The following is a 12,070-nucleotide window of genomic DNA, read 5'->3' on the forward strand; positions in this document are numbered from 1 at the left end:
TATATTTGTAGCAATAGCCAAAAATACATTGTATGGGTCAAAATGATTGATTTTTCTCTTATGCCAAAAATCATTAGGATATTAAGTAAAGATATTTTGTAAATTGCCTGCCGTAAGTATATCAAAACTTAATTTTTGATTAGTAATATGCATTGCTAAGAACTTAATTTGGACAACTTTAAAGGCAATTTTTTCAAGTATTTAGATTTTTTTTGCACCCTCAGATTCCAGATTTTCAAATAGTTGTATCTCGGCCAAATATTGTCCTATCCTAACAAACCATATATCAATGGAAAGAATATATCATAAATTGACCCTTATGACTGGTTTTCATGGTCACATATATATATATATATTCCAAAGTTGTGACCAATAGTGTGTGTGCACTGAAATTTTTTTTTTGTAAAATCAAAGTTCCCTTAGAAATTGCTAGTAAATTTCACAAATAATTGGAAAGAAATGGCAAGTAACATATTGAATTAAATGTGAAACTTTTAAGTGTAAAGACTGAAACAGTATTTTCTTGTAAAAAGATCTTCAATAATCTTAGATTTTTTTACAGCTTCGAAGAAGCATTTTTTTACAGTGTGTGTGTGCATATACAACTTTTGTAAAAAAAATAAAATAGATTGACATATTAATTCATTCATATTACATTATATTAATTCAAAATAAATAAATATATGCATTAAAATGTAAAAACAATAGTAAATTCTTCTGTAAATTCAATCTGACCATGTAAATTACATGTAAATGACCATGTCAAATAAGTCAATTCCAAAATGTTATTTGAATGATAAATATATATTTAAAAAATAATAATTTTATAAGATTTCTTAGTGTGAGCGTGATATATAAGAACAATTGTATCAGAATAATATACGTGCAAAGGTTTAGTTGAATCTCTATTGCCGCTATTTAATATTATATGGTGTTGCTTCAGATCCACTACCTGATGGTGCTGTCTGCCAACTGGGCCTTTGTGAAGGATGCATGTAAAATGCAGAAATACGAGGACTGCAAGTCCAAGGAGGAGCAGGAGCTGCATGACATCCACTCTACACGCTCCAAGGAACGGCTCAATGCCTACACATAAGACAGGAAGCAGCAGTGAGGGCGAGAGGACCCTCAGTGCTTTCACTTCCTGTTGAAGGGAGTTTTGGCACTGGTGCAGTCCAGGTGGTGTGTCGTATGACCAAACCCCATGGCCAACCCATTACCTCTCGCACAAACATTATTATTATTATTATTATTATTATTATTAGTGCTAGCAGTAGTGTTGTAGTTTTTTCACTTTATTGTAATTCATTTTTTTAAGAGATTGTGCTGGTTCTTTTTTTCCGCCACATATTACAATTTTTGAATATATTTTTCTTTTCAAACACATTTTAGTATTAATACATGAATCATTCTTATGTAGAGGGTCGGTTATTGGGGTGAAAAAAAGCAAATTTTTATGTGTGTCTGTCTCTTAAGGTCTCATTATCAAGGACTTAAAGCATGAAAAAAAAAATTGGTTAAAAAAATTAATAATTCTCTCTCTCTCTTGTTCTTTTTCTTTCTTTCCTTCTTTTTTTTTTTTTTAATCATCAGAAGGTATGAAGCCCGATACCAGCAGATGGCTTGCTCATTCTGCATTATTTTGGTAAAAGAAAACTCAAAAACTGAGACAGAAAAGACAAAAAACAAAACTAAGATATAACAGATGTACCATAAAGTGTTTATTTATTATTTTTCTACAGATGTCATTGCATAGCTTAACAAGATGATTACAAAAATGACAAAATGGTTATTATTTGCTTGCTGTGCCAGTCCAGTTTTCAGACCGCATCGTGCCAGTAAGTGGCGTTGTAACTTCTCTGAGAGGGAGAGGAACTTTCTGACCACTTTTAAGTGGACATGAAGCATTTAAATCTTACTACAGTGTCAACGACCCCCTCTTCAGCAACAATGCAATTCTCCCTTTACTGGAAGCAAGCGACACATGCACAAGCCTACAGCGTTTTCACCCCCTCTTTTTTATTTTCCTACACAAATAGATATAGACACAGTTAAGCCGACAGGGTTTTTATTTGACGTTTTTGATTTGTAGCTTTTGTACATAGCCATTCTGTAAATGTTTGTACTGTACGTTAGCACATATAAACTTCAGGTGAATTCGTATTAGATTGAAAAACACATTCCATGACAGGATAGGGTGGGCGGAGGGAGGGTGTTCTTCTAAAAACCCAAGAAAAAAGATGGAGGAGAAGCAAAAACCAGGCGACACGGTAATGTTTTGTGACAGATCACTTTCTTTCGGTGGGCTTTTTGTTTCCAAAGGGGAATATCACGACGAAAACAAATATTTCAAGAGCTTATATTATCTCGATGACAGTTACTCGTAGTCTTGCTAACAAGTCATTATTATATTGGACGATGGAAATGTCTTCTCATTCTTTTAATGCCTGGCAAGTCATGTTCTGTCAGTGTTTCTAAGAGCTAGTTTCGTGCACTTATTTGACCATTTTGTGAGCTCTTTCTTGGTGTAAGTGCATTGGGGTTCCGGCTGCAAAGTCACACCCCTGTAATGTTAGGTAAAGACTGTGAACCTAAGTGTTATTTGTGGCATGGTCATGCATTCAATGGTAATCGTTTTTACTGGATAAAAAAATAATAATGATGATAATAATAATAATGGAAAAAAATCAAAAAGAAAAAAAAAAACAAGAAAACAGTTTTCATTTAATCTTTTTATGAGTTTGTTATGCGACTGTCTTGCTGGGTCATCCCCTTCCTCATAATGTGCAGTAATTTGAATCCTATGCTAAATAGGCTACATTGCGCTGAAACTCCTACTCTTCGATGGTAGTGTTTGATTTGTGCCTGTTTGCTTTGTGGTGATCTCTTTAACTCCTCTGAGTCCTCCTCTCACTTTTATATTACTATTGCTTGTTGAGCCCCTAACTTAATGCTTTCTCTGAACCCTCACCTCTCTCTCTCTTTCTCTCTCTCTCTTACTCTGGCTCACTCTCTCTGTCCTCGTATACTAGTAGTCTTTTTGTACTCTCACTAAAGAATGCTTAGTAGCCAGCTGTACCATTAATTTGTTTTGTACATAAATGTGCCAACCGCTTGACAGTGGCTTTTCTGATCTGTAGGGACAAACTGCTTGCATAAATAAACTACACTGGTGTACTTGTTAATAAATACGGTTGTTGTTGTTCTTAACAGTCTGTGTATCATGTTGGAGTTATTCACTTCACACACACTCTGAAAATGTTTTGCTGGTTTACTTTTATGTGGTAAGATCTAAATTAATTGAATTTACTTCTGACTAAAGAGGATACACAAAGCAATTTGTAAAGGTCAAATTTAGAAAACTGTATTTTCAACTGGTTGTATATGATATGTTTCACATTACTGTGTGTTTATATATGACTCTAAAGCTTTAGATATGTATTTTCATGAACTCACTTGGTTGTTCAACAAAGTAACAGAAAAAAATGTTTCAGTGGTATGTACTACAACTATTAGGCCTAACATATCAAATATTTAGGACACCGACGTTCAGAAGCGCACCAAGGCTGCAATTACTTGATGAAAAATACAGTAATATTGTGAAATATTATTACAATTTAAAAGAACTGTTTTCTGTATTTATTTTAAAATGTAATTTATTTCTGTGATGGCAAAATTAAATTTTCCGCAGCCATAAATCCAGTCTTCAGTGTCATTTTTAAATCATTTAATGCATCATTGCTAAATAACATTTTTAATTTATTTTTTAAAAAAAGTGTCAAAAATAAAAAATCTTACTGACCCCAAACGTTTGAAAGGCATTGTTTCTACAGCTCTGTTATTTTCACTCAAACCACATGGAGGCAGGCTACAAAAGGACATCTCATCTCTCTTGTCTTAGCCCACTGTATAATGCATCATTGCTAAATAACATTTTTAATTTATTTAAAAAAAAAAAGTGTCAAAAATAAAAAATCTTACTGACCCCAAACTTTTGAAAGGCATTGTTTCTACAGCTCTGTTATTTTCACTCAAACCACATGGAGGCAGGCTACAAAAGGACATCTCATCTCTCTTGTCTTAGCCCACTGTATATAACTTGATAAAGGCCTTATCATTTTACGGTCTTATATTTTTTTCCATATGGTTTCACAGCAGTTATTTCAAGGTCATGTTATAGACACAAATAAAAACATTTTTAGAAATATCAACCTACTAAAAAAAAAAAATTAAAAATAAAGTTTAAAAAGTTTTACAAAAACTAAAAAGAAAAAAACTAAATAATAATAAGCTATAATAAAAACGATAATAACATAATAATAGAAGCAGAATTGCTGCCTTCGAGAAAAATCTGTGGTGCCAGCAATTCACTGCACTTTTTGAACACTTATAATTTATTTACTTACTAATGAAGAATATCAAAAATAAAACGATTAAATTCCACAAAACTGAGCAGAAATTATTGCAACAAGGTAAATGCATGCAAACCAGATGTTGTTATAAGGATGGACACACTTCATAATGATGTTTTTAATTAAGCATGTTTTCCCTTGACACTCACACTGGCCTACAAAAACACACCCGTGGCAATTAATCATGTTTTGACAAATTGGTACTAAAGGGAAATCTGTTCATTTTCTAATGTACCATACGCAGCTTTTATTCATACACTGTCAGTTGTCAGTATGTTTTTGTCTCAGTATCTTCTGAAGCCATTATATATCTCTCAGACTCAGACAGAAGAGTTTGGCCTGTCTGCTCTCAGTAAATCATGACCTGTACTTCAGCTTACACACAGGTGTCATCTAGCCTCCATGCACGCAAACACTTCACAGCCAAAATCAGTTCATACACCAGGTGAAGGAGTGTCTGCGAGCGGCCACGTGATGATGCTGAGAGAAGAGCCTTCTTGTAGTTCTAGCCGATTAGCGTGTGCCTGCAGGGCTTATCCTCCTCCTCGAACTCAGTCACACACACTAACGCACTCATACACACAAATAAACTCGCACACACTTCCCATCCCACTCTGTTCAACTTTAGTAACCTACTCAGCTTTGAGAAATCCTCTTTCTAATCTGGGTTCCCCCCCACCCATCCCAATCCTCCCACTCTTCTCGGCTCTCACCTGCTAGCATGCTAAACAAGATGTGGGCTGCGAGGCACTTTTCTTGCTTTTCCTTGAGGACTGATAAAGGAGTTTTTGTCCACTGATGGTCGAGTGGGATCTGATGTGTGTGAGTGTGTGTGTCCGTGCTGGTTCATCTGACTGAAGGATGTATCGTCTGCTGGTGGCCCAGGTTCTACTGGGCTGCTGGATTGTGGCACAACCCTTCTGTCCTTCCCAGTGCACCTGTGTGTATCACGGACGCAGCGATGGCACTGGCAGCAGGTAAGGACACTGTTTCACTATAGTAATAATAATAACGGAGATAATTAATAATTAGAATAATTTAGCATTTAGAGAAATGATCATTTACATTTTAACCACAGACAAATGTTCATGTATGTATAAGTTTATTATGTGACAAAATAAAATAGAAGACATATGTATAATGGAATAACTTAAAATATATATATTTTTCAGCAATATAACAATACAATAAAAATTGTGTAATATCAAATATTATTTTTTCATAAAATCTGAATCAAAATAAGCAAGATTTTTGTTTTATCATAAGGATAGACACATTTCATACTTATGTTTTTAATGGCATGTTTCTTGATACTAGATATATAAATTAAATCGCCTATAAACATATTCTTAATTATTATTATTTATTTTTTTTACAGATTGGCACTGAAGGGAAATCTGTTTATTTCCTAATATAGGCTTTCTTAAGCAGTTGCCTAATGATGTTTTATTTATACATTGCAATTATATTTTGAATTTAGAAATTTTAAGTTTTTAAGTTGAAAAAGTTTGAAGTTTTTCTAAGTCTTTAAAAAAAAATGTTCAACGTGTCATTCAATTACAGTCTAGAATGTAAATGTATATATTTATATTAATATAATTCTAAATATACTTTTTAATAAATAAACTGGATTTCAAATATGCTAATAAGTCATCCCTTGAATAAAAATAGATTTTAAACTATCACGTGGGTTATTAGCTTGTGTTTATCTGAGGGGCTTAGCTGTAGAGTGTGAACACACATGTTAGAGGAAACCATGTGTAGCCTACTGATTTATAAAGGGTGAATACAGAATCAGACAAGTGCAAATGTAAATTACATAAATGTAAAAAAATATAAAAAAAATCCTTTCTTTATGAAGTTGATATTCTATAGGCCTGGGGTTCTCAACTCTGGCCTTCAAAGTCCACTCTCCTACAAAGTTTAGCTCCTCCAACCCTAATCAAACACACATGAACAAGCTAATCAAGGTCTTCAGAAGAACTATAAGTTGCAGGCAGGTGAGTTTGATCAAGGTTGGAGCTAAACTCTGCAGGAAAATGGATCTCGAGAGCCAGAGTTGAGAACCCCTGTTATATAGGCTAATAAAATCCACAGCGAACATCATCACACATAGGCTCATATTGGTCAAAGTGATTAACCTCTGCTATAAAAATCTGCCACAGGTCTGTTCTATGCAATGACCCTGACATGTCAGATATTCCAGTCAACGTCCCTGTGGACACGGTGAAGCTGCGGGTGGAGAAGACAGCTGTGCGTCGAGTGCCCACCGAGGCCTTCTATTACCTGCCCGAGTTACGCTACCTGTGGATAACATACAATTCAGTCACGTCTGTGGATCCTGGCAGTTTCTACAATCTCAAAGTTCTTCATGAGCTACGGCTGGATGGGAACATGATCGCTACCTTTCCCTGGCAGTCTCTGAAAGAGATGCCCAGTCTCAGGACCTTGGACCTGCACAACAACCGCTTGACTAGTATTCCTGTGGAGGCAGCACTTTACTTGGTTAACATCACCTACCTAGACATTTCTAGTAACAAGCTGACTACCCTTCCCTCTGACCTGGTGGACATCTGGCCTCCATTTTCAGGCATCCTGCCCAGTGCCAATGCATCACAAAAGACTGTTCTTGGTGGGTAAAAATTATGAGGGCGCATCTTAATTATGCATTATGATGTTGAATATGCATTATGACAGAGTTTTTAAAAATCTTTGTTTTAGAGGGTTACCATTCTAAATGACCTTAGTCAGAAAAGAAACCCAGTATTTGAGGAGAATTCACATTAGCATTCATAGTAAGTTGCATGAGCTTTCCCTTGAGAAAAAGTTGTGCATTTAATTGTATTAAATGTGCACTTGTAGTGTACTTCATACCTTAAAAGTATATTATTAACTGTACTTGCAGATAACATAATATTAATGAAATAGGCCACTTAACTGTAAAAAAACACACAAAAAAAATATTAAAGGGATAGTTCACCCAAAAATTAAAATTCTGTTATTAATTACTCACCCTCATGTTGTTCTAAACCCGTAAGACCTCCGTTCATCTTCGGAACACAAATTAAGATATTTTTGATGAATTCTGAGAGCTCTCTGACCCTCCCATAGACAGCAATGTAATTACCACGATCAAGGTCCAGAAACGTAGCAAGGAGATCGGTAAAATAATCCATGTGACATCAGGGGTTCAACCGTAATTTTACGAAGCTACGAGAATAGTTTTTGTGCACAAAGAAAACAAAAATAACGACTTTATTCAACAATTTGTCTCCTCCCTGGTGCCATTTTGGAAAATATCAACTGAACGTAAACAGCGTATGCTATTCTGTGTCAGTTACATCACGCGGATACGTTGTTTTCATTCAAATCAAAGCGTAAACAACTTAGAAAACGTTTTCTGTTTTCTGTTTACGCTGTTTATGAATTGTTGAATAAAGTCGTTATTTTTGTTTTCTTTGTGCACAAAAACTATTCTCGTAGCTTCGTAAAATTACGGTTGAACCCCTGATGTCACATGGATTATTTTACCGATCTCCTTGCTACGTTTCTGGACCTTGATCGTGGTAATTACATTGCTGTCTATGGGAGGGTCAGAGAGCTCTCAGAATTCATCAAAAATATCTTAATTTGTGTTCCGAAGATGAATGGAGGTCTTAGAACGAGTAATTAATGACAGAATTTTAATTTTTGGGTAAACTAACCCTTTAAAACTAATTTAAAAAAATCCTTTAAAGGACATTTTAAATTATTCTGTTTTAATAATCTTTTGTCATGCTGATTCTGATGTGTTTACTTTTTAATGTGTATTGTGTCGACGGACTAAAGCACATGTAAAATACTGATTTATAATAAACTGTAGTGTATTATTCAATATACATTTAAAGTTAATATTTGTAAATGTACAAAATTTCAACATTACTAAGTTAATTGTATTTAATATAAATGTAACTATAAAATACATTTTTATTTAAAACGAAAATACATACAATCAAGAGTACAAAAACATTTTGAAACATATTTGTTTATATTTTTTTCTGTAATAAGTACTCTTTTTGTAGAGCATATGCTGAAGTGTACTTCTTTTTCACAAGGGTTGGCTCACTAAAATGCAAAGAATCTGGGTGGAGACATATGAAATACCAAGTAAAAAGATTCAAAAATATCCCTCTCTTCACCATGTCTTTTTATAGTAAGTCCATGTATGATCTTTAAATATCTAAATCTAGGCTGTGTCTTCATGGGCTCTCCCAAGTTAAGTACAAGCTAATCTTCTAATGGGACTTCCAACTGTGTGTACGGCTCTGAGATTTGAGTTTCTTTGAAGTGCTCATCTGGGAAGAGGATGATTCATATGTTTGCTCAGTGACATCTGAACAACAGATCTCAGCTGAAGAGAAAGTTATAATAGTTTGATAGATTAATGTGTGTTTGACATAATGGATATAAAATTCAAGAGTACAATTTTATGGCATCTAGTGAAAGTATAGAATACTTTATCAGCTGGTGAAGGTGACATGATAAAATGTGTGGTGAAAATTTTGTCATATGTGTTTTCATTAGGGCTCATATTAATTGAGTTTTAGTCTACAACAACATTGATCACAGTTGGCCAATGCACATGGATCATGTAAAATGACCAAATAAGTGGATTTTTCAGTGATTCTTTCTGTAGGTTACATTGTTACGTCAGTAGATGACGACAAAAGGCTGTGTTTATGAGTGAGACATTTGAATCATTTATTCAATGCAACATTCAGGAAGTGACTGTTCTTATTAGTGAGTCATTGAATCAGTCACTAAGCTGATTCATACACAGTGTTGGGAAGGTTACTTTGGAAATGTAATAGGTTACAGATTACAAGTTACCCTACTTAAAATGTAATAAGTAGTGTAACTTTTCAATTACTTTATTAAAGTAATGTAACTGATTACATTTGATTACTTTTCTAAATTTTGTATGTTTTCAACTGTTTATCATTTTTAAACATGTAAACTAGGCAGGGTAAACCTTACAGTAGCACTCAACACTGATTACTGTCACACTTTCGAAATTCTTCATCACTATGTATTTCACGTATTTCGTATTTCACGTATTTCAATTTTAAAGTAGACATTGGATGCAAAATTCACTTTTACATGGTGTTTGCATATAAATGTATCTGAGCAGTGTGTGGACACAACCACCCTACAATGATAAAAATCCATTCACTCCTTTTTTTTAATCCCCCAAAATCCTAAACAGTCTCAATTATCAAGCCGTTTTGATTTTCAAGGCAGGTTTTGTTAAAAAGCTAAAACTCAAGGATAGATCAGTACCTAGTGTTCGTGATCCAGCTGCACCTCCAGAAGAAGTAAGTCTGACACTTATATTATATTATATTTTTTATGATTATTTGCAAATCTCCTTTGCTCTTCCATGGAAGAAAGGGGCGGGTGAGCAGAGCTCATTAGCATTTAAAGGGACATGCCCCAAAATGAGTCGCTGTGAACAGAGCAAGGTAAAAAAGGGTGTTGTTTTACACGACCACTGAGGAATTTTAAAGTGGTCATATGAAGCTTTTTTAAAGATCATTATACGTAATTCCGTTACATGTAACTAGTTACTCCCCAACACTGTTCATACAATAGTGAATTCGGAACAGCATACTAGCATACTACTACAATTTTTCTGCAAAATATTTATATGACAGAAACTGTATTAGTGTTATGCCAGAATGCTGCTCCCAGTTCAGTCTCTGACTTAATTAGTAAGTCACTGAATTATCAATCAGCTCATTTGTTCAAGAATGCCACTACAAGTATTAAGCTTGGAGATTTGTGATGGTTTGATTAGAATTGTTTTCTTCGGAATGTAATTGGCAATATTGTGTTTAAAATGTTACTTGATATAAAATGTACATTTATTGAACTGTTCAAAAGCAAAATCAGAGTCTCAGTACAACAGCACTTTTGCTTGTGTGATATTGCTTAAATGCAACTGCATATGCTGTACTTTCACCAGGTGCCATACAAGTGTAAAAATGAGCACAAAAGCACAATATGACCGGGATTTACCCTGTATCATCAGAATATTAGCAGTTGTCACCATCCAGCTGTTGAACTGCATTAGTGGACCGTCTAATTCCCTGTTTACAGTCAACCGATCTTCATCCTGCCATAGACAGAATTATGGGCACACTGTGGTGTTAATGTCCAACACCTGATGTATGCGAGCCAGACAAGACATCCTGGCTTCAAAATTTACAACTTTCTGATTTGATGGGAGTAAACTGGTGTTTTATTATAGTAGTTGAATAATAAACCTGTGGTCTTTATTTCAATATGTTGAGATGTTCAGTAAGTGAAGTAATGTTTCTCCATTCTGTTTCTGCGTTTGGCAGATCCCTTTATCCAAAGTATCTTACATTGTATTGAAGGTATACATTTTGTCAGTTTATGCATTCCAAATATGTCTTTCAATACAAACATGACTTTGCTAGTAATATCATCTGTGTTTGAGGTATACTTTTGCGAATACTTGTATACATGGGTTGTGCAATTCGAACTGAAGCAAAACAGGATCATTCAAATTTGAATGTAAGGAACTAGAATTCACTTGACAGTCTTGTTTGAAAAAAGTGTTAAAAGCTTGGAGTTTGAAGGTTTGTAGGCCTTTGTACATAACATATTGCTTTCATAAACATATTCTAAGCAACTATTTCAATATTTGCAGGTCTACAGGACAACCCCTGGTACTGTGACTGTCGGATTGCCAAGCTCATTGAGTTGTCTAAGATGACCAGCATACCTGTGGTGTTGATGGATCAGGTTCTGACATGCAGTGGACCAGAGAACTTAGCTGGCGTTCTGTTCCAGCGGGCTGAACTCGATCAGTGCAGCAAGCCGTCAGTTATGACTTCAGCAACTAAGATCACTTCACCACTGGGCAGCAATGTGCTTCTGCGGTGTGACGCTACTGGTTTCCCTACTCCCACCCTTCTCTGGACCAGAGCTGATGGGACGACGGTCAACGTCACAGGTATGAGTGTCACAAAGTATGTTAATGTGTGCACTTATAATCAGATTACAGCATTTTTTTTTGTAGTTGAGTGACAGTCTTCACCTAAAATCACACCATGCGTAATTAAATATTTGAAGGCTTAAAAAGACTTTTAATCGCATATAGTCCAGTTAACAAGTATACATGCTGGACGAAGTCAGACTGGTCCAGTTTCAGCTGGATTAAAATGTTTACATGACATTTTAAAAAGACAAATTATTGTGAATGAAATCTAACTTTTAAAGTGCAAACTAGGACTGCTTGATTATCAGTTATAGTATTGATATTAGATATTTAATTGTTCACGTTCGTTCATGTTTTTACATTTTGATTACTCAAAGTTGAAAACACTGACAATTTTTTAACACTGTTAAATGCAGTTTTTAACAAATCTGATTAATATCCATTTTTATACTGTACGTTATAATTGTGTGATGCTTAAATACAGTTGTAACATTTAAAATGATTGATTTGAGTTTTTAGTGTTTTATTTTTTATTTATTTAGACAAAACCATATATCATATAATATATTTAAAGGAATAGTTCACCCAAAAATGACAATTTTGTCATCATTTACTCACCCTCATGTTGTTCCAAACCAGTATGAGTTTTTTT

The 12,070-nt window shown here is 34.5% G+C and overlaps 2 protein-coding genes and 1 long non-coding RNA gene across 3 annotated transcripts in view; 2 read left to right on the forward strand and 1 right to left on the reverse strand.

Moving 5' to 3' along the window:
- LOC107669084 (neuronal membrane glycoprotein M6-a-like) overlaps window positions 1-2,646 on the forward strand; it is a 17,592-nt gene extending 14,946 nt beyond the window's left edge. Inside the window, exon 7 of the mRNA XM_016461189.1 lies at window positions 944-2,646. Coding sequence (XP_016316675.1) covers window positions 944-1,096 — 153 coding nt within the window. The 3' untranslated portion in view covers window positions 1,097-2,646. The remainder of the gene's footprint in view (window positions 1-943) is intronic.
- Window positions 2,647-2,717: 71 nt separating this feature from the next.
- On the reverse strand, window positions 2,718-3,612 carry LOC107669085 (uncharacterized). The gene is made up of 2 exons (XR_001631948.1): window positions 2,926-3,612; window positions 2,718-2,886 (listed from the first exon to the last, which is right to left on the reverse strand). It is a non-coding gene; the product is annotated as an uncharacterized LOC107669085 (long non-coding RNA).
- Window positions 3,613-4,910: 1,298 nt separating this feature from the next.
- Window positions 4,911-12,070, forward strand: part of lrit3a (info leucine-rich repeat, immunoglobulin-like and transmembrane domains 3a) — a 12,662-nt gene continuing 5,502 nt past the window's right edge. The window contains exons 1-3 of the mRNA XM_016461232.1: window positions 4,911-5,389; window positions 6,578-7,044; window positions 11,128-11,433. Of these exons, the coding sequence (XP_016316718.1) occupies window positions 5,274-5,389; window positions 6,578-7,044; window positions 11,128-11,433 (889 nt within the window). The 5' untranslated portion in view covers window positions 4,911-5,273. The remainder of the gene's footprint in view (window positions 5,390-6,577; window positions 7,045-11,127; window positions 11,434-12,070) is intronic.

This window comes from Sinocyclocheilus anshuiensis, unplaced genomic scaffold, assembly GCF_001515605.1.
Source record: "Sinocyclocheilus anshuiensis isolate Anshui unplaced genomic scaffold, SAMN03320099.WGS_v1.1 scaffold124, whole genome shotgun sequence".
Classification (NCBI taxonomy): domain Eukaryota; kingdom Metazoa; phylum Chordata; class Actinopteri; order Cypriniformes; family Cyprinidae; genus Sinocyclocheilus; species Sinocyclocheilus anshuiensis.